The sequence below is a fragment of the Diadema setosum genome, chromosome 8, assembly GCF_964275005.1.
Source record: "Diadema setosum chromosome 8, eeDiaSeto1, whole genome shotgun sequence".
NCBI lineage: Eukaryota > Metazoa > Echinodermata > Echinoidea > Diadematoida > Diadematidae > Diadema > Diadema setosum.
The window spans coordinates 29,998,098-30,025,832 of record NC_092692.1 but is presented as its reverse complement, the minus strand read 5'-3'; the positions used below and the strand labels follow the sequence as shown (position 1 = coordinate 30,025,832).

The window sequence follows — 27,735 nt, the reverse complement described above, 5'->3', positions numbered from 1 at the left end:
AACACCTGAAACAAACACACACACAACACACACACACAAACTCACATACATACTCATATAGATCACTCATACACATTATACATGTGCACATTCATTCAATCATCCTCTGCACTCGTATTTACAGTCCGACCTCTTCCTGTCTGGACATGCTGAGACCGGCATTCTCCCGGATGAGGGCTTTGGCCAGACATGGGAGACTCAATGTTTAATACATGCAGCTGCCCATACGCATATACACTGTATAATACAAGTACATATTATGTACTTGTATTATGTACAAGTACATATTATGTACTTGTAACCTATTGAAGGAAGCTCACACTGAAACTCTTTGTTTGCTATCAATGCATGATTATAAGCATTTTGGTTTTTTTGGAGTGTTTTTTTTTTCTACCAAAATAAAATCAATTTGTTTGGAATAATATGTAATTCATGTGAGTTTGTGTGGTATGTTTGATTGAAACAAAAAAATCACGCTGAGATTGCATCCGATTATTAAAGGTCCAGTTTACCTTTGGGAGCAGTGATTTCAAAAATTTTCAAGATATCATATTTGATGCATATGTGTAGGTCTGTTGTATCATAAAACATCCTACCATATGAAATATTTGCAATAAAACCTAAAATATAAGGAGATATCAGGGTTTTTCTCAATAAACCGTAACTGTATACGGTTTAGGCTGGAAATTTTTTTATTATAACTATTGTTCACATTTTGTGTATTTAACAACACTTAACATCGATTATACGGATTCAAATTTTGACAGTGGTTGTTTCTATCCCTAACTCACATTTTAGAACTATTTTATAGCACTAATGCTTTCATCTGCAAATGGTAAATTATGCCTTTAACAGAGAGAACCGGATACAGGAAGGCCAGATAGGAGAGGTTAGACTATACATCCATTACACACATCACAGCAGAATGTAGCCATGTTTACAGGTCCTACCTTGCCTGGAATGGGTCTGAAGAGGATGTACAGGAACCTGCCAGTCAGTCCCAGGGACTGGGAAGATGTCCGGGGCAGCTGGATGTAATTCCCCGCAGGTATGGAGCCTGTGATGCGGTACACTGTACACTTGAGTCCCTTGTCCTGATAACCATCAAGAAGAGGTGGGGTATGTGATTGGAGTAGAAAACACGATTATAACACATACAGTAAAAGTGCAAATTTTTGACATTGTGAAAATTTTTGCACATTTTGCACAACCAGTAGCTGGCGTGAAAATAAAGGCATGCATATATTTTTGCATGCCATATGTTGCAGTAACTAACATTCTAATCTTAACAATCTTAAAAACATACAAAATTTATCTTACATGGCCGAGCGAAAAAAAAAAAAAAAAAAAAAATTACTCATGCCAACATATCCACTTACACAGTAAAAGGGCAGGGGTACATGGAATCTCCTGAACTGACTTCTGTTTGACATTATTCCTTTTCTTTTGAAAATCTTAAAAAGCAAGTGCACCACAAGGCAAAAAATACAAGGTCAGTTCATTATACTTGTACTCCTTTACATCTTGAGACTCCCTTCAAGCCAATTATCTCTCGGGTATGCACGAGTGCCATCAACTTTGCAAGGCAAGGCGTGTCTGCACAGCAAACAAGCACTGCGCATTGCATGGATCAGGATAACTTATGCAGATGACATAAATTTATGCATATTGTGTTGGTGGGCGTGTCTCCCAGACAACAGTTAACCTGTTGAGAACAGGCGGATTTTGCTACAACATGCATTTCCCATAGACACCTGCCCCAGTATACTCGGCACTCGTCTTCAACGGGTTAAGAGAAGTTGGAATGCCGAACGCACCATGATAGACATGACCTCTCCCTCCTTGGTTGCTTTCCTCCATTCGCCAATGTTCACATGCTTGAAGACATTTACGTACGGATGCTGCCACAGAGATGCTGGGAGAAAGAATAAGATTGGTTTGCAAAACAGCTGCTAAAACCTTGGAGAAAAAAAAAAAATAGGGTACCAACTACTGGGTACGATACTGAATTAATGAATGAAATGATGGCTGCATAACAAGCATGCTTTAAACTGTAAACATATCATATGAATTAGAATAAAGATGATTATAAAGTCAGTGTTTCTGTCCAAAGATGAGTCATTGCCTGAACTTATGTGACGTTTCTTGTAGGACATCTACCAAGAGTCATTGCAGCCAATCCAAGATGTACTGTGAGGTTTAATTGAAAAACCCATACCAAGGTTCCGGTTGGACCTCCCATGCCAAAATTCAACACAAGTAGACTTCTAGACCATACATCTACGACTCCTACTGTGCACAAAAATGTAGGTATGTAGCACAATGTAGACGGCGGTAAAAATTTTGGACGGCACGGCGTAATGGTCAAATTATGGGCAGCTTGCTTTACATTTAATATGCCATCATCTGATCAGAAAGGAAACAAAACTTATTTTTCAGGCACTTCTACAGATAGGGCGGTGAGCCGGCTCAGTCGGCCTCCGACCCAAGCAACACGGGTTCGAACCAGAGTCTGGACTGAGCAATGTTGTGTATAATCATACCGTCCCCTCTAGCAAGAGGCCAAGAGGGAAAACACTCTGTCAATGTCCCTTGGATAGGACATAGACTGGAGGTCCCGTGTGTGTGTGAGAGAGTCACATGTTATGCACGTAAAAGACCCCACTTCATTCATTCATTGCGAAGAGCAGGCCAGGGTGTTTAACCCGGTGATGTGGCCTGGTTCCACCTCAGCTCACATCCAACTGGACCCCATGGAAGACCAGCTTTATTGTTTTAGCATATAGCTGAATATATTTGGGCTATCCAGCCATCTTCTCATCTTTAAAAAATGAACAAACAAACAAACCAATACACAGCCCTGTCGCTGTAATTTACACAAGCATCGCACGGCGTCTGGTCGGGCGGGCTAGCGCTAGTTACAGTAAATTTAAACATGTCTCGAGCATTTTTTATCATTGCTGATCTAATAGTTCTAGACAATCTAAACCTGAAAATTTTCTCGCTGGTTAGTAAACCGTCACAAACTCGAGTGCATTACAAAGCCCACACACAACAGGCTTAAATTAAACATTTTCACATCTTTCTCTGCGGCTCTGCTAATCTCACTTTCGTTCGTTCTACAGTTAGACATCTAACTGTTAACGTTACAGGTTACACTCACAGTTCATGCCATGTTCACAATTTTCGTTCGTATTCCTACAGTCCCACATACTTGTAAGCGTGTTTGCTATCCAAATTAGTGAAATTACTCTTCTCCGGAAAAAAATTAACCTTATGAAATAAATCTATACTTACATTTAGACATGACGGATTGTACTTCAGTCCAAATAATACTTAAGAAATAGGCTCATAAAAGACTCATGACGAGACGTCCACGTAGGTAATTTTACTCGACGTTATTGAGAGTTTCGGTTTGAAAGAGTTTGACTTTCAGCGCCATTTCAATGTTTTGCAATGCTGCCCTCATCGTTGAGAACCGAACAATAGAGAAATGTGTCGATGTCGACTGCGTTGCTGTTGTTGTTTTGGTTGATGTTGTTGCTGCTGTTGTTTTTGTTGTGTACACATGAAATTTTAATATCTTTACAATAAATACCCATTTCCTTGACTTTTTACTGACATGAGTTAAGGGTGATATCATTCCGCCGTTTCCTGACGGAGCTAAATCAAGTACTCTTTCATTATGCCAGAAAAATCTAGATATGCTACATATAAATTATATAATGCAGTGACCTTACGAACTGTAACGGGTTGCAGTCTTTCCAAATTCAGCGATGGCGGCACCATTAATTTAATGAATTTACAACTATTGAAATGATTGTACAATTTTCCTCTCCAGCTTTTGGGGTGGACCTCGATTTTGAAAGTTGTTGATTTTCTGGTGTTTTTTTTTTTTGATATTTGTATTGTTGTTGCTGCTGCTGCTGTTGCTTTTCCTTTTTCATTTCTCTTTTTGCCAAAAGGCAGGTAGTTAGGGGCCGCAGCACCCCTTTCCGTTCCACGGCCCCTGCGTGATAGCGTTTGAGGTTTCTCCTCTGTTTGCACATCAAAAGCAGGGTTTCTTTGTGTCAAACTTCTTTTATTTGAATTCCCCACGCTGTGATTTTGCTCTCATTTCAAGTTTCAAACCGTGTTTATTCGTCCAACAAAACTACAATGACCATTCCGAGTCAGTGCTTCTGCAATGAAAGAGTCATATAATGGATATTGTGGAGCTTAGACGACTTTAAATTCTAGTCCAATCCGTACACGAATCTTGTGTGTGTGTGTGTGTGTGTGTGTGTGTGTGTGTGTGTGTGTGTGTGTGTGTGTGTGTGTGCGTGTGTGGTTACAAATTTACAGCAATTGTATGTTTTACGAATGAAAGATGGCCAAAATGATTATTTGTTTTCGAAAAAGGAAATTACACATATATTTTTAAGACCAAGAATGACAACACTTCTAACAAAACTTAGGGAATTTCAGTATAAATTATTACATGGAGTTCTTTATACAAAGGAAAATCTTTTTGAGTTTGGTTTCGTTGCAAATAACCGGTGTTCTTTTTGTGAGCAATCGGTAGAAACATATAAACATTTATTTTGGGATTGTGTGTATGTTAAGAATTTGTGGCAGGAAGTGATAGATAGGTTTGAGATGGCAGATCTTCGAAATATAGAGTGGAGAGACGTTCATTTTGGTGTTACGGGAAGGGATCCAAAAGTAAAATTTTATAATACAATAATTTTTATTTTGAAATATATTATTTTTAGATCTAGGTCGGAGGGAAAAATTCCTACTTTGGAGGAAATTTGTAAAAGAATAATAAGTTTTCGGGATGAAGAAAAAGAAATTGCTATAAAAAGAAATAAGTTGGGATTACATTTGCTGAAATGGGAAAATGTTTCTGAATTTGGAAGTCGTTTTTATTAGGAAGGAAGGTGGTATCGCTTCGGGTGTGTTTTGTGTGTGGGGTGTATGTGTGTATGTGCGTTTTTGGTGTTGGTGTGTATGTGTGTTTGGTGTTTGGGGTGTATGTGTGTGGTGGTTGTGGATGTATGTGTTTGGGGTTGTGGTGGGGGTGTGGGATAGGTTTGAGTACATCGGGGTTGGTGGGGGATGGGGATTTGATTTCAATGAAATGATTTCATTCTAGTTTGTATAACGTATTTTTGTTGCTTTTTTATGTATATACCCTTGTATATATATACCCTTACATACTCGATTTATAATCGAGTTGTTATGTTGAAGAGAGATGATTGGCAGTATAAGTATACCATAGTCAAAGATACATATATATGTATATATATATATATATATATATATATATATATATATATATATATATATACATTTTTTTTTTTGGTACATGTCAATACTTTCTCGTGAAGAAAAATGGTCAGTAGGTTTGATTTATAATCGAGTTGTTATGTTTGAAGGGAGATGATGGGCAGTATAAGTTGGTTATGGATTTGTCTTTTGAATGGCATTTGTACCGTTCTTATGTTCATGTTACACCCAGAATGGGTTGATTTATGATTAATTTGAATGAAATCAATAAAATATCATTGAAAAACAAAAAAAGTGGTTATTTTGTTTTGTACGGAGGGAGGGGTAGGTTGATAGGTTAGATAAAAAAAATGATGAGTTTTGTTCGGTTAAGTAAAGAATGCTTTTTTTTTCATGATACGTTTCAGGAAATGCTGTATTCTCAAGAGAGTGTAAGAGAACTTATGTAATGAAGTGGATATTGAGCAATCTGATCAAGTTGATCAAGAATTTTTTCCCCTTTTAAGAGTTATACTTTATCTGATATATTTATGTATATAGCGTGTGCTCTGCAAAAAAAAAAAAAAAAAATCTTACTAGGTGTGTGAGTGATAGGGCACATTCGGATTGGCTTGATTAGGCTGATCAAAATAGCTTTTTCTGAGAATTATGCAGAATTTCATGTCATTTCTCTTACAAAAACAGGGTATGATTTGGTAAAAAGACCCAAATATATCGTACTGTATGTTTGAAAAATGATTTAGTAGCACAAGAAAGAAGAATACAGCTGCTTTTTTTGTTGGTGGACATATCGATTTTATTGTTAATATAGATTTGATATTGAATGAAACTCAAATAAAGAATATTATAAAAAAAGAAGTGTGTGTGTGTGTGTGCGTGCGTGCGTGTGTGTGTGTGTGTGTGTGTGTGTGTGTGTGTGTGTGTGTGTGTGTGTGTGTGTGCAAGGACGGGAAATTTTGGCACGGATTGCAGGATGTCTGGCGTTGGTTTGAACAGCACGGAAATACGACGCCTACATGCATTATGTTTCTCTCAAGCAGTATTAGTATATACCAAATTTTTTTATGATTTTGTTCATTATATATATATATTATATATATATAATTATATATATAACGAAGAATCAAGAAATAAACTAGTAATGCATTATTTCGCCAATAAGAATGAGTTTATTGAGCAACTCAAATTTTCGGTTCGAAATAATGCATTACTAGTTTATTTCTTGAATCTTTGATATATTGGAGCCAATACGTGAATTCGCAACACACACACACATATATATATATATATATATATATATAGTTGAGACAATGTAGATAACAGAAGATGTCGCATAATTTCACTTAAGATGACAGAGGCGTGCGGTAGGAATATCAGCATCATCACACTATATATATACACTAATATGGCCTATATATGCCGATGCAGATATTATAGATCCGTTTCGGAAACAGTAATAGTATGTATATCATTATACCTTTCAGCACTGTTCCATGGCCCGGGAGAGCCACAGTGAGTGGATATATCAGCTCTTATCCACTCACTTTTCTGTACTATTGACATTCAGCCTAATACGATTAAAGACTGTGATGACACACCTCACACTTATCATATTCATATCATATCCGTGTCATTCGAAGCCTTGAATGACAAAATTTATCCAGCAAATGTAATCATGCATATAGTTTTGTCTGCTATGTACAAGCGCATATCTTTTATGATGAAGATCAATTTCGGGTTATAACATCTCACAATATAACTACTATCCTTCGTAGTCTTCATTGGTTGCCGATAAGAGCTCGTATCAAGTTTAAGATTTTGACCCTTGTAGTCCAATGTTTTCATGAAAATGCCCCGGCATACATCAGTGAACTCATCAAGCCATATCATCCCGTTCTTAATCTCCGCTCACAATCAAAAAAATATCCTTTCTGAAATAAGTGTCAAACCTCAGACATTATTTTTTGGTGATAGGGCTTTTTAAAAATCGCACCATCATTATGGAATAATTTCCCTCTCAGTGTTAGATGCATTAGAGATTTTGATAAATTCAATTCTTTTTGAAAATATTGTTAATTATATGTGAATAGAGAAATATTTGAAAGATTCTGTTTCCATGTGTACACGCATAGAGACTTCTTAATATGGCATGTGTTCTATAAGACTTGTAAGAACTGATTATTTTTGATTAGCATTATGTGGCAAGACGTTCTTGGTTGAAACCACATCCAAGAAGTCTATCACATTGTGTTGCGAGTCAACAGATTTTCGTATTTTCACAAAGAGATAAAATCGATGGCCTATATACAAAAGCAACATTGGACTTTATACTACGCTGCAAATATGTATTTTCCATTACAGAGATCACAAAGATCATGAAAACATGCACGTTTTCAAAATCACGCTATCTTTCCTGTCTGGTTGTTAGACGGCCTTCTGTAATGTTGAACGCACCAATCCCAGTTTATGGATATGACATAAGCATATCAGACCTATAAACTTTCCGATCAATCATCTTTGATATCATCGAGCATCAAGATAAGAAAAGAATATACATTTGCTTACAATGGGGACAGTGCAACAAAGAATGAAAAAAGAAAAGAAAATGAGGAGAACTCGCTCTTTAGGGAGTCACACTTCACTGGACATGAATTCACAGGCAAGAGGCAGTAAGTGCCATCCTGAGTTCAACGCAGCTTGAATTCAATGAAACCAAAATACGAGTTTCCATTACCATAGACGTTCAGTGAATCATCACACACCATTGATAACATAAAGAGGTTCAAGAAATTGGGAGTCGCCAACTGGCTAATTCCAGTTTCGATGCCAGGGGCAGATCCAGGAATTCAGTGAAGAGGGGGCGCCTTTACAAAATTTAAAGGGGGTGAATGCTGCCCCTCCATTTTTTTTTTTCCTCATTTCTTTTGTTTTAGCAAAAAGTAAAGTGGGGTCGGGCGCCCGCTGCGCCCCTCCTGAATCATGCCACCTACCATGCACTCATATAGTCAATAAGTATGGTCAAACTGGATCTGCCTCGAAAAGAGGATGGATGTATCATCGCAGAATGACCCAACATCATGGTAGAGTTCAAAATGAATCTTCCGATTGCTCAGAAAGATGGCGGCTTTGAACATCGAGAATCAAAGGAACGTGACTCGTGCGCTTGTGAAAGTCTTATAGTGCATCAATAGAATGATTATAGCCATTTGGAACGCCAGCTCTTTAAAGGGGATGGCTAGTAAGTGATCAGTGGGAATTAGTGGGAATGCTGGGGGATGATTGTTCCAATCCTTGTGGGATTCATTTAAAGGGAAGATAAACCCCAAGAGCAATGTAGATTGAGTGAAAGCAGCAACATTAGTAGAACACATCAGTGAAAGTTTGAAGAAAATCGGACAATCGATGCAAAAGTTATGAATTTTTAAAGTTTTGGTGTTGGAACCGCTGGACGAGGAGACTACTAGAGGTTATGACGTATGAGTGGACAACAATACCAAGAAAATATAAAGAAAATTCTACAAAAATCCATTTTTTCATGAAAATTACAAATTCCATTAACTTAATATTGATATATGTTAGGGGTAGCAATTATTCCCCCTGCTTTCTGAAAGAGGTTGGTCCATTGCTCTTTCATAATTCTAGAAAAGTGAATTTTTGTTGAATTTCCTTTATATTTTCTTTGTATTGTTGTCCACTCATACGTCATATCCTCTAGTAGTCTCCTCATCCAGCGGTTTCAACACCAAAACTTTTTAAAATTCATAACTTTTGCATCGATTGTCCGATTTTCCTCAAACTTTCACTGATGTGTTCTACTAATGTTGCTGCTTTCACTCAATCCACATTGCTTTTTGGGTTTACCTTCCCTTTAAGAGTACATTATATATCTATTGTTGTGTGAAAATTATTTGCTTCAGAATGGTCTCATATTCAAGTAATGTGCAGTTTAATGTTTCCAGGTTACCCCGTCACTGTACAGGCATGCTAACCTAGAAACATTAAACTGCACATTGTCTTGAATATGAGACCATTCTGCGGCAAATAATTTTCACACAACAATAGATATATAATGTACTCTTAAATGAATCCCACAAGGATTGGAACAATCATCCCCAGCATTCCCACTGATCAGTTACTAGCCATCCCCATTAACCTCCGTGCACACTATCATCTTGGTACTTCGCTATGACGTGCAAGGACCGCCGCGACGGTCTCCGTTTCAGAGACAGAAAGGGGGGGGGGGGAGGGGAGGAGAGAAAAAACAACAACAACTCTATAGCAGTGTAGCAATCTAACTCATAGCCACGAATGATGACGATGATTATACAATCAGACAGATCCGCCGAAAATAATGATCAAAGTGTTATGACTGTTTGTGTTTGGAAGGTTTGATCTGTCTGAATGCCAATTCATGAAGTCTGGGTGCAGATAGCGACCACTGAACGGGAAGAATAAGTTAATGTCCTTCATTTTAGAGAGAGTTTGGCATGAAAGGCAGGTTTGCGGCAAATGTGTGTGTGTGTGTTTTTTCACATAAAACAAGTTTTGAACGCAGTGATATCATATGAGTATCACACAATCATGATATAGAAGTATAATACAAAAAGGTCTTGATACATTATTAAATTTACAAAAATATCAAGAAACACAATAAAAGCTCGAAAAGACAGAAAAAAAAATGTGTAAAAATGGTAAACGCCATACAAGAGCTCTGCCAGACTCTCTCTCTCTCTTATTTTTTATTTATTTATTCATCTTTTTTTTTTTGGGGGGGGGGCGCTTGTAATTAATTGAATTAAACGATTGTAATCAATTATTTATCGTTGTGTTCAAATATAATACTTTTTTCATTTTTGATGTCAAACAAATAATGATCAGCAGAAACTGCTATTAACGATAAAGCGACTTTAAATGCCATTTTCATTTTTGTATTTCATTTTTGTGTTTCAATATCTAACTTTTGTGCTGTCGCATTTTCATGTTGCATCGTTGTGTGTATATACTTTTGTTGTTGCTTATAGTAAATGTATTCAATAGATTTGTTTGAGCAGTATCATGTTATACTTTCATTCAAGAAAATAACACAGACGATCAGTACCTGGCCATGTACGAGTACTCCCTGGATAAAGAGAAAAAAACATATAATTGCAAAATGATAAACAAGTATATTCAATTGTATAAACACTTAAGCCCGAGTACAGTAGGTAAGTATTAAAGTAGAGAATACACAGATGATAACTTATAAGTATCAGTCACATTCATTTCATTATCAATTTTTATTTTCCTTCTGCGTACTTTCAAAAGTAGGAAAATAAACTGTTACGATCCCTTCGTACGGGAAAATGGCTTATGATGGCAAGGAGTGTGAGCTGTATCGAGGCCTGACCAGCAGCTGCCAAAGGATGGCGCTGGTGCAATTTTCGTGGTGCAGTTTCTTCGCCTAACATCGTACGAGTAAGAAAAACAAACAAATAAACATATAGACTTTAAACAAAGATGAACTATGTATAGCCCATGGTTCAAAATTTGTGAGTCGTCGGGGTCCTAACATGACTTATTTTCATGGCATTTAGTGCACTGTTTAGCATGCAATAGAGAGAGAGAGAGAGAGAGAGAAATAAAAAAAGAGAGTTATAAATACCACCACACTAAAAATGGAAAAATCTCAAAAAATTAAGATAATTTTTATTTTGATAAGTTAATCAGTTCCTGAAATTGACGAGTACAATCATTACAGATTATGCAATATGCCGATATACGACACCCTTTGTGAAAACACAGTAAAGCACTACGCATGGCTCCTCTTTCGTGTCATCAAGTGTTTAATAGCCAAAAGTGTAGGCCTATTTGGAAAGGAGAAGAAAGGGTCTGCACCCATTTTCCGCCCCTCTCCCGCAGCTCCTGATAGGTAATAGCATTAACCGATTAGAAGCAATATGATTTTTATTGTATCTTTCAGGTACATACATAAAGCCTACATCGTAAATCAGGGGGTTAGATATCAATGAAAAATTAATTATGCGATGGAAGCACATTTAGGCCTATACCACTAGTTTTTGTACCAGTTTTACTATCATGATTTGATATTTGTATCCCCTTTTTCGCCACTTGATTATAAAGCCCCTTGTACGTGTCATTGCATGTTAGTATTTAAATATGCCTACTAGTTGACATGTTCACACATCTTATATAGGGCCTAGATAGTAGGCATGCCAATTCTGACGGTTGTAACTTGCCCTGCAGTAGTGTTGAAGATGGGTGTTGTAAATTGGTAAGGAGTCTGATTCTCCTATCATAAAACCTGTTCTTTTTCCGTCGTTTCTTCCTCTTCTATAAAGAGCTGGGGTAGACTTCGAACCCGGGTCATTCGCTAATCAACCTTATTTTCACGTTGTAAGTCTAAAGTGTGTCGAATGTGTGTATAATTATTGGGGATCGGTATGTATGTTTGTGTGTGTGCGTGTGTGTGTGTGTAGATAATAATACAACCTTGCGTGGTCCAAAGTGCTCTCAAGCGTTGGAATATTTGCACGTGCATACGTGCGACTGTGTGGTTTTTACAAGTGCATAGGCCTAAATATAATGGTCTTTAATTCAGCGTTGAAGTTTCTGACGGTAACCAGAGCAGCCGGTAAATATATCATTCTGTCTTCGAGCTTTTACAGTAAAAGTACCTGCTGACCCGTACAGAGAAGTGGGCATTAAATTTGATGCGCGCGCAGTGCATTTAGTATAGTACGATATCCCGTGGCCCAGGGATTTTGGATCCCCTGGATTTTGATATTACCGCGATGTATTGCAAACCGCTCGTTCAATGTGACACATCTTACCATCTATCACTCAGCGTCCCGCACTACTAAGTACCAGCACTCATCTAGGCTGTATATAGCCTTCTCAAAGTACAGATATTCTGTCGATGTTCATGAGATAATTTTCACACCGTCTGATTTTTCACACTGCACAGCAGTATAAAGGATCATACCCGTCGTAGCTTCGATGTTATCAGGGATAGTAATGGCGACGGACGTGCCAACTGCAGATGATTGTGTTGAACATGCATCCTCTCGTGGCGCCACCATGAGCGGCAACATCAGCGAAGCTGACCGGAGAAACAGCGGGGAAGAGAGCGGCGTAGAATACGGCGTCGTGATTCGCGAACCCTGTTCTGGCTCTGACATACATTCGCAGCAACGTACACTAAGGCCGCACGCCAGTGGCAAAGACAAATCAGACTTCACCGACGAAATGAAGGATAATGAAAAGACAACCCTGCTTCAAAAAACGCCCGGTTTACATCAGGCCTCGGGGTCAGTTGCATGCGTGTTTGGCCAAAGTGACTCGGCCTCCTCTGGTATGTGTCTCGCTGGACAAGTTTTGCAAAAGCTGGGATGCGCATTGCAGCCTCGCCTCATGGGCCGGCTAGGAGAAGTGCCAGCGACTTGGAGGGTGGAAGTGCTCGATAAATCTGAGGAGACATAACTAGCCATGCTCTGTGATCATTGTGTTCTTATGATCATCGTCTTGCGCTGAGATGTTGCATGCATCATCCACTTCGTGTCGAAGGAGGCATCTCAGCTCAGGGAGAGAAGACTCCACTACCCTGTGGAAAAGGAAGGTCTATTTCACTCAGGACGGAGGAGTTAAAGTTCACAGCGATTTGGACATGAAGACTTCTTCACTATCACACTCAGACAAATCACGAATTGGGTATGATGTCATTATGCAGACCCTCTTTCATCAAATTGACCAAGATAAACTCTTTCTGTGACAACAAATCAAAATATGCACAAATTTCCTACACATGCCTTTTAATGTGGACAAGAAATTAATGTGGTGTGCAGAGGGTTAACACGACATGAAAACAGTCACGACCTATATTATAAGTGATGTTGCTGTGACCATGAACGTAGGTCTATGCTGTAACTGATCTGTGTTGTTTGAGTGTCCAGCTGTACTTCAGGGCGGTCTGTCCCTTCGAAAAATGGAATATCTCGGTATCAAGCGCATCACCGTATGGAAAGTTATATTTGATGGTACACGTAGAATACACAAGTGCTGTCGACGACCTGAAAAGAATAGCTGTGGGTTCGCTGATCATGAATATGTAGAGCAGGGTGATTTATATCGAAGAAAGTGATAATACATCAACTCTGTTGAATTCTGTCAAGAAAAGTGGTTGATATTGTCATGTGGTGCGACGTGGCAAAACAGTCAGTTGAGAACAAGTCTGTGTGGTGTAAATTGCTAGATTGTCTGGCACTCCTACTAATGTACCGTCAGTGAGATACGATGTTTAGTATACTTGTTGCCACATTCTTAAACAGAGAAGAAAAATATATTCTTGATGTTTGAATGCTTGGTACATCACGTTGTAGCCTTAATCAAGTTGTTATATACTGCTTTTTGCATCGCCGCATGATGTTGATGATTATGATACACACACAGATGAATGGATTATTGCGGGTCATCTTGTAGCAAGGAAGTTATATGAAAGCAACGCTTGTGATTTCCCCTTGCCATGTAGCTTATTATATGCCATAAATTGCGCGAAATGTTTATCTGCTGACTACAATCGCTGACTCTTTGTAGTCTGAAGAAATACAGATTACCCCCGACCTATATAGTGGTTTTCATGAAGTGGTGCATGTAGTACATGTAGCAAAATAATGCTCGATTACTAACGTAGTCAGTTTAATGGAAATTGTAAACTTTATAGCGCATTCCTAAAGCATAATAATTATTATTTTGCAGCTGGTATAAATATCGTGTTGTGCGCATCTTGAAGATATCGAGTTAATGAATGTATCATGTTGTCCTTACTTGTAAAGTAATGCCGTGTTTTATATGATGACCACGATTGAGAAAAGTACTGTACAGAGAAAAGGTTTGGTTACATTGCTCATGTAACTATCACATTGCTCATGTAACTATCACATTATTTCATTCAATACTTCCCTACATAATTATGTGATGAATCGTTGTCGGTATATAATAATCTGTTTTAACAAAAATGGATATTGAATAATAGGGAAATCCAAAACAATCTAATTGTGAAAAAGAACAGAACTTTAGATGAAATCATCGCAAGTCTCTAATACAAGTCCAGGGTAGACTCGCAAGAATGGTTAAGAAAATTATAGAAAATCAAATGATTGATTATAATTATGTTTTCTTTAAGATTTAGTATTCATTTCATTGGACAGTGCGGTGTGATATGGCTAGGTTTCGGACTAACGTGTTGAAATCACACGATGATTCGAGCATATTCAGCTCTTTTTCACGCCCCGCCAGATCACAACTGCTGCTATGCATTGTTCGCGGGCATTGTTACAAAGAAAGAAACTTCTTACGTAATCAAATGAAATGCACTTAATAGTGCCATTTGAAGGCTTACGCCATTGATCAACTAAAGAAAACACTCATCATACACCTCGAATGCAAATCACTGCAGAGATGTGGGAGACCACGCTTTATATACAACAATCGTCAGGTGACTTTTGTACACATCAATGTGTGTGTGTGTGGGGGGGGGGGAGGGGAGGAAACAAAAAGTGCGTTTGGAGGATTTCTTTTTTTCCACATTCCACGCATTGATAGCTTGAGGTCGTTATTCCTCTTCTTTGTTCTCTTTTTTTCTTTAAATTGTCAACTCAAAACTGTTGCTATTTGATGCATGCATTGCATCCATGCGGAATGACCACCGACATAATAAACTGTGAGCCGATGGCATCACGGTGATAAATATTGTCTGTAAGACCTCCAATTTCATCTATAAAATTCTTTGATTCAGACTGACTGTACTGTTCAGCTCATCAATGTTTATTACTTTCCGGCTTTTTGTTTTTTAAATTCAGTATGAAGGGATGAAATTGTCTTATCACTGGATTTATCTGTGATTTGTCGTCGTTGGGCGATCCTTACACTCAATGTCATGATTATTCACGTCAAAATGTGTTCAAAACACAATGAATAAATTTGCGCGAATGTGCGATGGCTGCTATGTAATTATGTTGCAGTCATAGAAACTTGAATGATCAATGATTGTTTCTTTGTAAGTACACCTGTAAGTCAATATACGAGCATGTTACAAACACACAATTCCTTATGTTTAGGAATGCAGAAATGCATAAAAGACATTATACAATTTCTCGATCCATTTCTACCAAAACCCGGTGCGTATGAAATGATATAAGGCGGTAATATGTTTAGCATATGACGAATTATACAATATAATAGTCTATGTTGCATATTCTGCATATCACTTTTTTCTCACATCAATTGACAAAATTAATGAACAGAATCATATGCATGTATGAGAGTGAAGATCAAGCCCATCCACACCATGTCTAATATTTGAATCTGAGAAGTAGAGTACTGAAATTAGACGATCGGATACATAAAAGGAGAAAGTTGTTAATAGGTATATACCCCGTTGTATAATTACTAATGTTTTTCCGGACCCGTGATATAAATACATGGTACGTACTGGAAACCACCTGTGCAAATTAGTTGATTTGACGGTGTCACCAGCTCGTACAATAGAGTAACCAGTTACCGTGGTTATACCAGTTCACCAAAAGCGTTTTTTGAAATGTGGTTTTCGACGAAAATATCGACCTTGGTATTATAGCGTCGCCCTTTTTAATGTAAATTGGATCGTCGCCCATTTTCGTTTTACATCACCCTTAAGTGATATCCTACGTAACGCAAACACATTGCTTATAGAAAAGCCCTTTTCTTTAGTCTTTTCTATTCTTTTTGTACAATACCAATTATTCTGTGAAGGATGCCTGGGTGTCGCGACCTCAATGGAACAAACAACATATACCTTGTGTCAGACAATGTTGACGATAATGATTGCGTAGGACGCAGTTTGTCGGGTATGCGCTAAAAACAATTACTTTTGTGTGTGTGTGTGTTTTTTTTTTTTCTGCCCCTGATATTGCAGCGTCAGTCTAATGATTATATATAGTACTATTATGCAGTGCCAAAGAAACTTGAAAGGCCAGCCACATGTGAAACGAAAAGTACATGGTACCAGTCTGATGCATGTGTACTGAACTAGAATCACTGACCGATTGGGGCTGTGTCATTATACAGCTATGTCCTTATTGAACACACGAAAATACAGTGGATATACACTGTACATTTTGAATGGTTGCTTTATGAACAAGACCGCGCACCCGCGATACACAACTGTATAAAGGCACGAATTGCTCTAGCAGGACGTAATGCGTGAGTAAGTTGATGCAATTGAGTATCCATGCGTCCCGTGTATACTGGAGACCTTTTTCCCCCATTGCTGACGTGAAGGACGAAATAAATGTGAACCAAACAAAAGAGACGGAAGACAGGGGAGGGGGGGGGGATGGGGAGGAGAGGGTGGGGGAGGACCGTAAAACGGACGTTTACACAAACGTCAAAGGGTTCGTATAGTTTTGGTTGAGACCTAATTTCAGGTTTCTAACATTTTTGGGTGAGATAATTAGAAACCTCTTCTGAAATATGAAAGAGCATGTAATTCTATGAGGAATTCAACGCTTATTTGATGAAAATTGGTTTTGAAATGGCTGAGATATCAAAAAAGAGCGATTTTGATAAAGTGTGGGACCCACACTTTATTACGATCGCTTTCTTTTACTTTGTTTTTTGGATGTTTCAGTCATTCCAAACCCGATTTTCATCAAATAAACTTTGAATTCCTCTTAAAATGGTATGCTCTGTACTATGTCGTATGTAGTGTTTTCTTGGTACAAATGGCGTATCTCGCAAAAAGTTAAAAGCCCAATTCTCATCTCCACCAATACTGTACCATCCCTTTAAAGGGGCATTCCATACGATTTTGATAATTTCACATCATGTAGTACATAAATCGACAGTTCCATGTATAGATTTGTTGAATTTATTGTGGTCATTAAGCAGAGAAACCATACTTTGAAAACCCTAAAACAAATTACACTGAACAAGGATAATGACATACACTGTAGGAGACTCACATAACATTTCAGAAATGTAGCAGTGTCATTCCATTTCAATACCGCTTGCTAAACAAGTTCACCTGTGTATAATCTGTGCATCTGACCTTCTTTTATTTTCTGCTTCCTTGAGCCCCAACTAAATTCTTATGGTGAGGCTGCCATGTCATCATTCTTGTTCATTGCAATTTGTTAGAAGTTTTGAAAACATTCTCATTCCTCATCGCAATCACTATAAATTCTGAAACGCCGTACCCAGTATAAGTAATTTATAGTTGATCAGATGTACACTACAAGTCTGAAAATCATCCGGAGGTCTCCTTTAATGGTTTGCGACTGCGTAGACTGTGAACATGAAACAGGAATTGAATAAAAACAGACACGCGCAGACATATTATAATCACATAATTCACACGAGACTACAAATTTCCCAGGGGCATGTACCTTCTCACCGAACCCAAAAGCAGTAGTGTATATCCGGCACTGACTCGAATTTCAAAAATGCATTTTGATGTTATGTGCATGAGCAGGGAGGTGATAATGATCGTCTCACCTCCCTGGTATGAGATAACTGACTTGGGTAAAAGCGATTTGAAACTCTAGGTGTACGTTATAACATACCGACTGTTTTTACGTGCATCAGCAAGCACGAGTAGAGTCAGAGTGCAGACGATGATTATTATTATAAGGTCACGGTTGTGGCTTTCGATCAAAGACTCAGTGGCGGAAGAATAATTCTATGTCTGATCTGATGGAACAATTCGGCGAGTGACGTCATAATTATGCATAATTAATGAGGTTACCAAACGTTATCTATGCATGTACTAAATACCTGGGGATGTTTCATAAAGCTGTTCGTAAAGTTACGAACAATTTACGAGCGACTGGTGATTAGTTCTTATGCTGCTGAATTATGGAAATTCTGATAAGTATAGCACTGATCACCAGTCGCTCGTAAGTTGTTCGTAACTTTACGAACAGCTTTATGAAACAGTTCAGCACAAGAACTGATCACCAGTCGCTCGTAAGTCGTTCGTAAAGTTACGAGCAGCTTTTTGAAACACCCCACAGGATAATAATAGAGCAACATCCCTGTTATAGCCCTTTTATACAATGTATTATATCAATGTTTAGATGCAAAAAAAAAATTATAACTTCCAATAGTGGAGACACTATGATACTACGTATTATATAATACGTCGTATACTCTCTTGTACGCTTGTTATACTATGGCGTATAATAGGCCTATAGGTGTATATAATTATACTATCATAGGCGTATAAGACATTATAGTATTCTACCCTGGTCCAGACGTAGCTTCTTCTTCCTCTTTCCTTTAATATATGGACGAAAGCTTGAAAAAAAAAATAAAGGGAAGAGAAAGAAGAAGCTACGTTTGGACCAATGCATTGAATACTACTGTCTTGCGCCTTATATATATATATATATATATATATATATATATATATATATATATATATATATATGTATATATATATATATATATATATATATATATATATATATATATATATACATATACATATATATATATATATATATATATATATATATATATATATATACATATACATATATATATATATATATATATATATATATATATATATATAAACTGGACAGCAAAAGAAAGTACCCAGTTCTGTCAGAGGCCGCACACAAAAATTCACCCCCTAGAAATAAACAATTTTTGTACACAGGTATGCTGTAATATCCATTAGTAATCAAATACCCAATAACAAATGATTATCATCATTACAAAGAAAAAAAAAATGACATGCACAGCATCTTGGCCACTGAATCCAAAGTCACAAAACGTAACAGAATGAGCCTTACAATTTTACGCAGTAATCAGTGTCACAGGGCAAAAAAAAAAAAAAAAACAAACAAACAAACAAACAAACACAAAACAGTCACAAACATTAATTTTCAATAATGTGTATGCCCTCCTCGTGCCTCTGACGCATGTTCTGGATAAGCTGCCTGGCGTAGTCCTAGGGAAGTTCTGTCCATTCCTCCTGCAGAGCTTGGATCAATGTTGGTTGTTTAGAAATGTTGTCCATTCAGTGACCATTTTTGCGTGGTGGAAAGTGCTTTCGTGTGGGACATTGATTCAGTGACCAAGATGCTGTGCATGTCAAGTTCTTCTTTGTTATGAAGACATCCACTTGCTTAAGTGCATGTGATTAGTTAGGGGCATTGTAGCACACCTGCGTACAAAAATTGTTTATTTCCAGGGGGTGAATTTTTGTGTGCGGCCTTTGACAGAAGTGGGTACTTTCTTTTGCCGTCCAGTGTATATATATGTGTGTGTGTGTGTGTGTGTGTGTGTGTGTGTGTGTGTGTGTGTGTGTGCGTGTGCTTGTGTGTGTGTATGTATTCACATACATAATAAATGTAAATTAGTAGTATAGCCATGAAAAAAAGGAAAAAATCATGGGAATTCAAAATCTTATACTCAGGATGGAATCGAACTAGCGATCTTCTGTTTATAACTGTAACAGACAGGCGTCGTATCCACTGGACCCACTACCAAGCCCCCTCCGGACAGCCAGTGCTGGTTCTATACATTGTATTCCTCTATGCAAAAAGGTAGAGCCTGCGTATTTATTCAGATTAATGAATTCCAGGGTCGAGTTGCTTTTATAGCAACTGATTGACGATTGCCCTTCATCGACATGAAAAAAAGAAGAAGCACCGATTGTGCTGTTCAAGGATTAATCACACACACAGACACACACGTTCATCACTGCCCTTGAAATCATTACAAAGCCGCAGGGAGGTGACCTCCCTCAATAGCAGTAATGCTGTCAGACTAATGATGCCCCGTCCTTTGTCAGGAACAAGATTTCATTTCACACAATACACGCATTTTCATTTCAACCCCCTATCCTTCTGTCACATGTTGGTTGTTTTTTCCCTCTTTTTCATTTTCAATGATTGTAGCTTTGTCGTCCACTTTCGAGGTAACATGGGTTACCTCAACCCATGATAGGGCGTGTCTCAACACGAGGTCATAAGTTTAAACAGGGAGGTGAAGTTTAAACAGGGAGGTGCTCACCTTGCTTCTGTTTATCCTGTGCTTCACCTTGCTTCTGTTTATCCTGTATGTCACACATTAAATATCATGCCACGCATAAAGATTGTTGACTGATGATGCAATAAACTTCTGGTATAATACATTATTTTATAATAATGATATAGTCATAATTGTCTCGTGCGCTGTCTAATTCTGCCCTACTTTGGCAAAAGGAAGCAAGTGACATACCATCCGAATTTGAGTTATTGATGTTTTCATAATTCACATAATGAGCTCTTCTTCCAGGCCAAATTTCATGCAGTGACACTCATCCTATACTAAGAGATAATATATCTTAGTAGGATGAGTGTCTCTGCATGAATATCATGATAGTCCAGGGAGGTGGAAGAGTCTCTTCCACCTCCCTGGATAGTCCATTGACGTCAGTGTAAATGACAGACACATTTTTGCTCTTTTACAAGAAATGTCACTTTCGTCACTTGCTTCCTTTTGCCAAAGTAGGGCAGATTGCCTTGCGGCTAGTATCTCAGTTAATTCCACCCTCATTTTGGTCAAAATACTACAGTATACAACCTTTGTATAGTGAAGCGGCAAACATCCAGTCTGTCTGACACGTGATATTGAGTATGATAATAATGGCCCTGCTCATGTTCATATACTCACAACATCGCAGCATTGCCATAAGCATTCACATTTGTGTCATTTTCGTGAAAAAAAAAAGTGTTTTGGTATTCGGTTTACGTATGCCAGGGGTTGTTATGGAAACGGAATGTGCTACGATTTGCTCTTCATCGGTCCAAGACGAACATTTTGCAATATTGCGCGGCGCGGCGTACCGGCGTACAGAATGCACAGAAGACGGTTAGTATACGCGTATACGGTATCCATAATTATTTATTATTTGCCATATCACATTTATCGCTTATTAAGATATCAACATGACTAGAATATACATCAACCATTCAATATTAGTGTTGCTGGTACTCCGCGGGGATGGTGCAGTGACTGCAATCACAATGCTGGTCGGTGCTCCACGAACAAAGGAGCAGCAGAACTTGCACAAAGTCACTCACGGTGAGGAGGAGAAAGAAAAGAAAATGCAAAGAAGCGATGCGGGTTTTTCAAACTTTTGAACCAAAGAAAATATTTATGGCATCGTGGTACTTTGACCGTAGACCGAGCTTTATGTTGTTTGCATTCCCATTTTCACTGTAAAAGGCATTGTACATGTAACTGTGTTTCCAGTTAAAAGGAAAGAAAGAAAAAGATCTGATCTTCATTGTTCCGCACACTGACGGTGTCTGTAATATTGTGTGTAAAATGCGCCCATCAAACGAAAACACCAGATGCATGCAGTGGGAAATGTTGTTTGCTTCACTTTCCATCCAAGATGTAAGCATAGATCATTTAATTCTTATTCAGTTGTACTAGCTGGTCTTCCTTGGGGTCCTGTGTATGTGAGGCAAGACCACTTTACCGGGTTATGCTCCCGCTCTTTGCGATGAATGAATGAAGTGGGTGAGTTGTGACTCTCTCTCACACACACGGGACCACCATTTTTATGACTCATCCGAGGGACAGAGTGTTTTGCCTCTTACTAGAGGGGACGTATCTTCAAATCAAGGGAGGATCCAGGAATTTCGTGAAGGGGGAGGGGCCTCTTAACAAAATGAAAGGGGGCGCACGCGCCCCTTCCATTTTTCATTTTTATTTCTTTTATCTTAAACAAGAATAAAGGGGGGGGGGCGTCCCCCTGGATCCGCTTTTGCCAAATGCAACGTTGCTCAGCTACAGACTCGGGATTGAGAATCGAACCCGGGTCACTGCGAGTATTGGGAGGCCGTCGGACCCGCTATACCGATTGTGCCAAATTACCGCACTGGTCGTACATGCTAAAATAAGGGGGGAATGGGTGTTCGACAGGATTTACTTTATTTCCGCATGGGTAATGTCATTGGCAAACTATGTATTGAAGGACGGTTTCCGGAATAGCATTTCAATACTTGTTCATTGATACCTGCCTATATAATTTGACAACACAATTTATATGCTGGATTAACTGTTTCTTAATCCATTTGTAAATCACATAGCAGAAGTTTGACATTTATTTTGTCGTTAGCCCACCCCCCCCCAAAAAAAAAGAACCCACCACCACAACGATACAATTGATGTCCTCAAGTCTTGAGTTCCTATAATTGGTTCATAAGCATGTGCATGGCGTTTAAAGTGGAATGGAAGCTGAAAAGAAGAGCTTGATGTGATATATTACGCATTCCCATCAAAGCAATACTTGCAGGGGCCTTTTCTCGGAGGTAAGCGATTTGACTAAATAGATGAAAAAGAAAGAGCTGGTTCTCAATAATAATCATTTCTTCCAAAAATAGATTAAAAAAGAGAAAGAGTTACCTCAGCCGTTACCAACATCTTGTGACCCAGATGAACCGAGGCAGATATAATTGTAGTAAAGGTCCTAACTCATAAAGTATACTATACAATATCTACGTCGATGTCATTATATATAATACACAAACACCCCGCATGAACTATATATGATTTGCGTGCGAGATCTAGGTGTGTGTGCCATGTATGTGTATGTGTGTGTGTGTGTGTCTGTGCGTGTGTGTGACTGAATCAGCTTGGCTTCGTAATCTTTTCAATAGCACCAAAAAAAAAAATCTTTTCGATAGCACAACATCATCACAAAGGATATAATACGTCTCTCGAAAGGATTTGATTTTGTTGCAATCTCACGCACACCGCCGATATGTTGAGCGTGTTGTTGTAGACACAGCTGCCATAAAAGCGAGTCTTTTCTTTGAGAGGCCTTGAAAATACCTTAACGACACCCAAATGAGATTTACATCTCTTCATATAATTCGATCTCGGTGATATATATATATATATGTATATATATATATATATATATATATATATATATATATATATATATATATATATATATATATATATATTAAGTCTCCCTTGACAGAAATTCTCAATTTAGTTACTTGCATCATTTGTAATACAGAAAATTTTGTAAAACAGAAAACTTCATCGGTTGGAGGTGTTCATATAAAAATAGACGTTATAAGTTTCTGAATCAACCTTCAGCAATTTGCAGGCAAACTTTCGTCCCTTCCCGTTGACTTTCTCAAACCAAGTATAAAATTCACTCATTCACATCGTGTCTTTATTCAGCACTAGCCGAACACACCCTTAACGCAGTACATAATATTGGGCGGGATTATGCCGTGATATTAGCCATTGAAAGGAATTAACTATTGGTCAAAAAAAAAGGAGAAAAGACGAAAGAGTCCATCTGGATAAAGATGGTTAATCATCGTACTCTCATAATCAAGTCACTCATTTTTGGTTTGAGAAAGTCCATACGAGTGGGCGAAAACTTGGCCAAAAATATTGTACAAGGTTGGTAGAATCCTAACTTCCGCTACAATTAATTTCACCTGTAGATATAGACATGACGTACCTAGAGAGGCTGGTCGGCTTCCAGAAGGCAACAGTGAAAATTGAATCTTTGTTCGTAATGGGTTCAATCAGGCGGCGGTTATTCGAAAGGACGCCATACTCGGCTAAAAAGCTCCACTTTGGGGAAGCTACTAAAACAGTAAAGAGGTATAAAAGGAGACTCTACACATTAGTCATTTTCAAATTTCAACAAGCATTATCTAATTACACGATTCAGAACCAGGACTACTCTTATCAATCGCCATTCAAGCACTAATAAGCAACGTTACAGAATGACATTTTTCAAACCATGAGTTACTATGACAGCGCACTCCACTCCATGTCTTGCGGTTATTGTAATGGGAAATATATATGACGTTCCAATACTGGTAACTCACATGTTTTGCGCGAAACAAATAATTGTCAAGATCACACTGTGCATGAGAAATGATTATGGACATTTAATAATACGTGCATGCGTGTTTATATAGATTCTGTGTATAAAAGAAGCTTTTTCATGATCGTATACTAGTACAATGTTATTTATGGACGGTTTATCGATGATCCCTAGATCAGATTTATTTCTGTAACTTTGAACTGTCCCAGCGCAGACAAGTTTTTGCGTTGTCTTGAATGAGCGATGAGTTGTATGGTTGCTGTTATCATGTCATAGGGTTAACTTCTTGTTACAGGGGAGTTTATTAAACGTGCGTGGAAAACAGGCATTTGTTTTGTTACATGTACTACAAAATAGGGACTTATCTCATCTGAAAAAGATATCTTTTTTAATAATAACACTGTTCCTTTGAAACAATGTAAAACATCCACATTCCATCGATCAGCTCAGTCAAGTCCGATTTCAATGAGACTGCTAGCATTCTGTTAAAACGTGTTCTTTCACTCATACATTATGATTAACACAGAATGGTTTTTCCTTTTAAAATAGGGGTCCGTCAAAATCTTCGTGACTCGCAGTTGCATCATGCTTTCTTATTTGTTTGTTTTTGCAACCTGTATGTTTAAAAAGTACCTCTTCTTATTTGTATTTCACTTTATTATTATTACTGTTGTTGTTATTATTATTATTATTATTTTTTTTGGGGGGGGGGTGCGGGGGTGTCATTGTATTCAAGCTTTGGTGTCGCTGGAGCATGGCCCAGAGATTGATAACAAATATGCGATGAATTTCTTGCATGGTCGTTGAAAGCGTGTCGGCAACAAAAAAAAAAAAAAAAAAAAAAAAAAAATGGAAGGATGTATATATATATATATACATAAAATATATATAATATATATATATATATATATATATATATTTTTTTTTGTGCTTGACCACGCAGAACCTTTGTACAGTATTGGCATCATTTTTTCCTCTGCAAAGTACTGAAATACCATAAGCACCTTCAAATTTCACTGTATTTATCAATGTTTGCGAACATCAGCTGAGTGGGCTAGTCATTAACTTTTCCCCTTATCTCTTCATTAGAGATATTAGCTACGTTCAGACGGTGATCCTTAACTATGAGGATAAGCTCACTTTGAGGATGAGCTCATAGTTAAGTATGGGGCGCCAAGTGTTGCATGGTGTCTCTTGCATCATGAATTCAGTCATTTCGTAAAAAATCGTCAACGAAATGACACTTTCATGACGACAACTTTCATGTTGACAATATCGCTATCTTATTGACAAAATTGTTATTTCATTTAACAAAATTTTCATTTCGTGACAAAATTGACGTTGTCCCTTGTCAACGAAAAAACAATTTCATCACAAAAGACGAAATGACCAATTTTGTGACAAAGAGACCATGTGACACTTGGCACCCCATATTTAACTACGAGCTTATCCTCGAAGTTTAAAATAAGGATCACTGTCTGAACATAACTATTGAAAGTCATGATGCATAGAATAACGATCCCATAAATTACAAGGTGGAATGCAAAAACCCACGCAAATTCGAATACAAGTGCATGAACCATAATGACTTAAATATTGTTACATTTGTTTATGCTTTCTTCTTTTTTTACTTTCTTTTCGCACTTTCACTCCAAGAGTAAGGTAAGGCTGGCTAGCTTTCTTGCCTCTGTAGCTTTCCAGATGAACTGTTGTGAAATGTTTCATTTCTATATACACAAATATTCATTGGAGAGATAGAAGAAACGGGAGGAGAGTGTGTAGAAATATCAAATCATCCCAGATAAAGACACAAAGTCACAGAAATTAGTCACTGAAACAATATTTACACATTGTAATTCACCGCGCTCAGATACCTGTTCCAAAAGGTGCTAAATCCACAAAATGCAAATATATAATCATGATGTGATAATATAGGTGCAAGAAATGTTGTACCTGCATATATATATATATATATATACTGTGTGTATGTATATATATATATATATATATATATATATATATATATATATATATATATAATGATATTTGTAGTCCGCATGTTGGTACCAGTGTAGAAAAGATGACGAAGTAGGGTAGTAATGCATTTCAGTCCAACAGTGCTATTTATTCAAACTAAATTTTTGATGCATACACATGTCTTCTTGTTCATGTCTACCCTGAGGAAGATGTGTGTATGCGTCAAAAATTTGGTTTGAATAAATAGCACTGTTGGACTGAAATGTATATACAATGTATAATGTAAAGTATAAATATAAAATGTAAAGTATAAATATATATATAAATGTAAAGTATAAATAAATGTAAAGTATAAATATGAATATAAAGGGCTCCACACTAACTTTTATTTTTCCTGGCCCAAAGGCAAACATCCGACCTTTTTTGGTGGCCCGATCAGGCCACCAAATTCTTCATTTCTGAAAATTTGGTGGCCCGATGTGCGTTTTTGGTGGCCCCAGGCCACCGGGCCACCGTTAGTATCGAGCTCTGAAATATATATATATATATATATACAAACATACAAATAACTCTTTAAAATCAGTGTAGAGATGTACATTTTTCCTGGGCATATTTATCCCATTATGGGATACTTTTATGGGACAAAAAGTCATTGCATGGAAACACTATAGACGCATGTGTAATAAAAATCCTGTTTTTTCTTGTTACCATCAATATATAGTGACTTTGGCACCTTTTGGAAAGGAACTCTTCACATTACATGACAACACACTTGATAAAATGATCTGAATAACCCTGATCTGAGGACATATTTATTCCACATCTCCTGTGTATTACAGCGTCTTCTCCTAACACTCACTTAAGGATAATGTGGGCCTTTGTTTTGAGCCTCTTACAACACTATTTGCTGACAGAATGGCTCAACATGGAAAATATAGCTTTCACTGTCTAAATAAAGCTGGAAAAGAAGCAAAAATAAGTGAAAAATATACTGTTATCTTACAGTGAGATTGCACAAGCACATTTTCTCTGCACATACATGAATACATTTTTTTTCTCCTTCAGCATTTTACTTTCCTCCTAATTGTATGTACAGTGTACTATCAAGTGCACATATTAAAAATATCCCTTGCAGTTGCATCAGTTTCTAATGCTAACATACCAATTAGTAAAAGAGGTGCTCATTAGAAGTCGAACAGACAACTCTCAAACATATATATTACTGATCTCGTACATTGATAAATGGGTCTACACGTTTGTTATCAACTAAAACTATGATAGACAAATTCAAAAAGTCCTCCTTGGCAGTATGATTTTACATTGTGTGCACTCTGAAGCTCACCTCATCTGTGTGAGGTGTACTGTATTTACACACACACACACACACACACACACACACACAAGAACACGGGCATCATTGCTTTAGTGTCAGGAAAAAGAAAGAAAGAGGAAAACAGTGACATTATGCATCAGTGCCAGAGAACATATCTCACAAAAATTCACAGTAATACAAGTTCTTGTGGTTAACACATATGCCCATCAAGAAAATAAATATATCGTCGCTGGGGTGACAAGACCTCGTATCTCAA

The 27,735-nt window shown here is 37.6% G+C and overlaps 1 protein-coding gene across 1 annotated transcript in view; it reads right to left on the bottom strand.

Annotated features, from left to right (window-relative positions):
- The window catches only part of LOC140231628 (WD repeat-containing protein 90-like), a 50,936-nt gene extending 47,500 nt beyond the window's left edge, over positions 1 to 3,436 (bottom strand). Inside the window, exons 1-3 of the mRNA XM_072311779.1 lie at positions 3,298 to 3,436; positions 1,818 to 1,915; positions 951 to 1,094 (exon numbers count right to left, since the gene is read on the bottom strand). Coding sequence (XP_072167880.1) covers positions 951 to 1,094; positions 1,818 to 1,915; positions 3,298 to 3,307 — 252 coding nt within the window. The 5' untranslated portion in view covers positions 3,308 to 3,436. The remainder of the gene's footprint in view (positions 1 to 950; positions 1,095 to 1,817; positions 1,916 to 3,297) is intronic.
- Between the last annotated feature and the right edge of the window lie 24,299 nt (positions 3,437 to 27,735).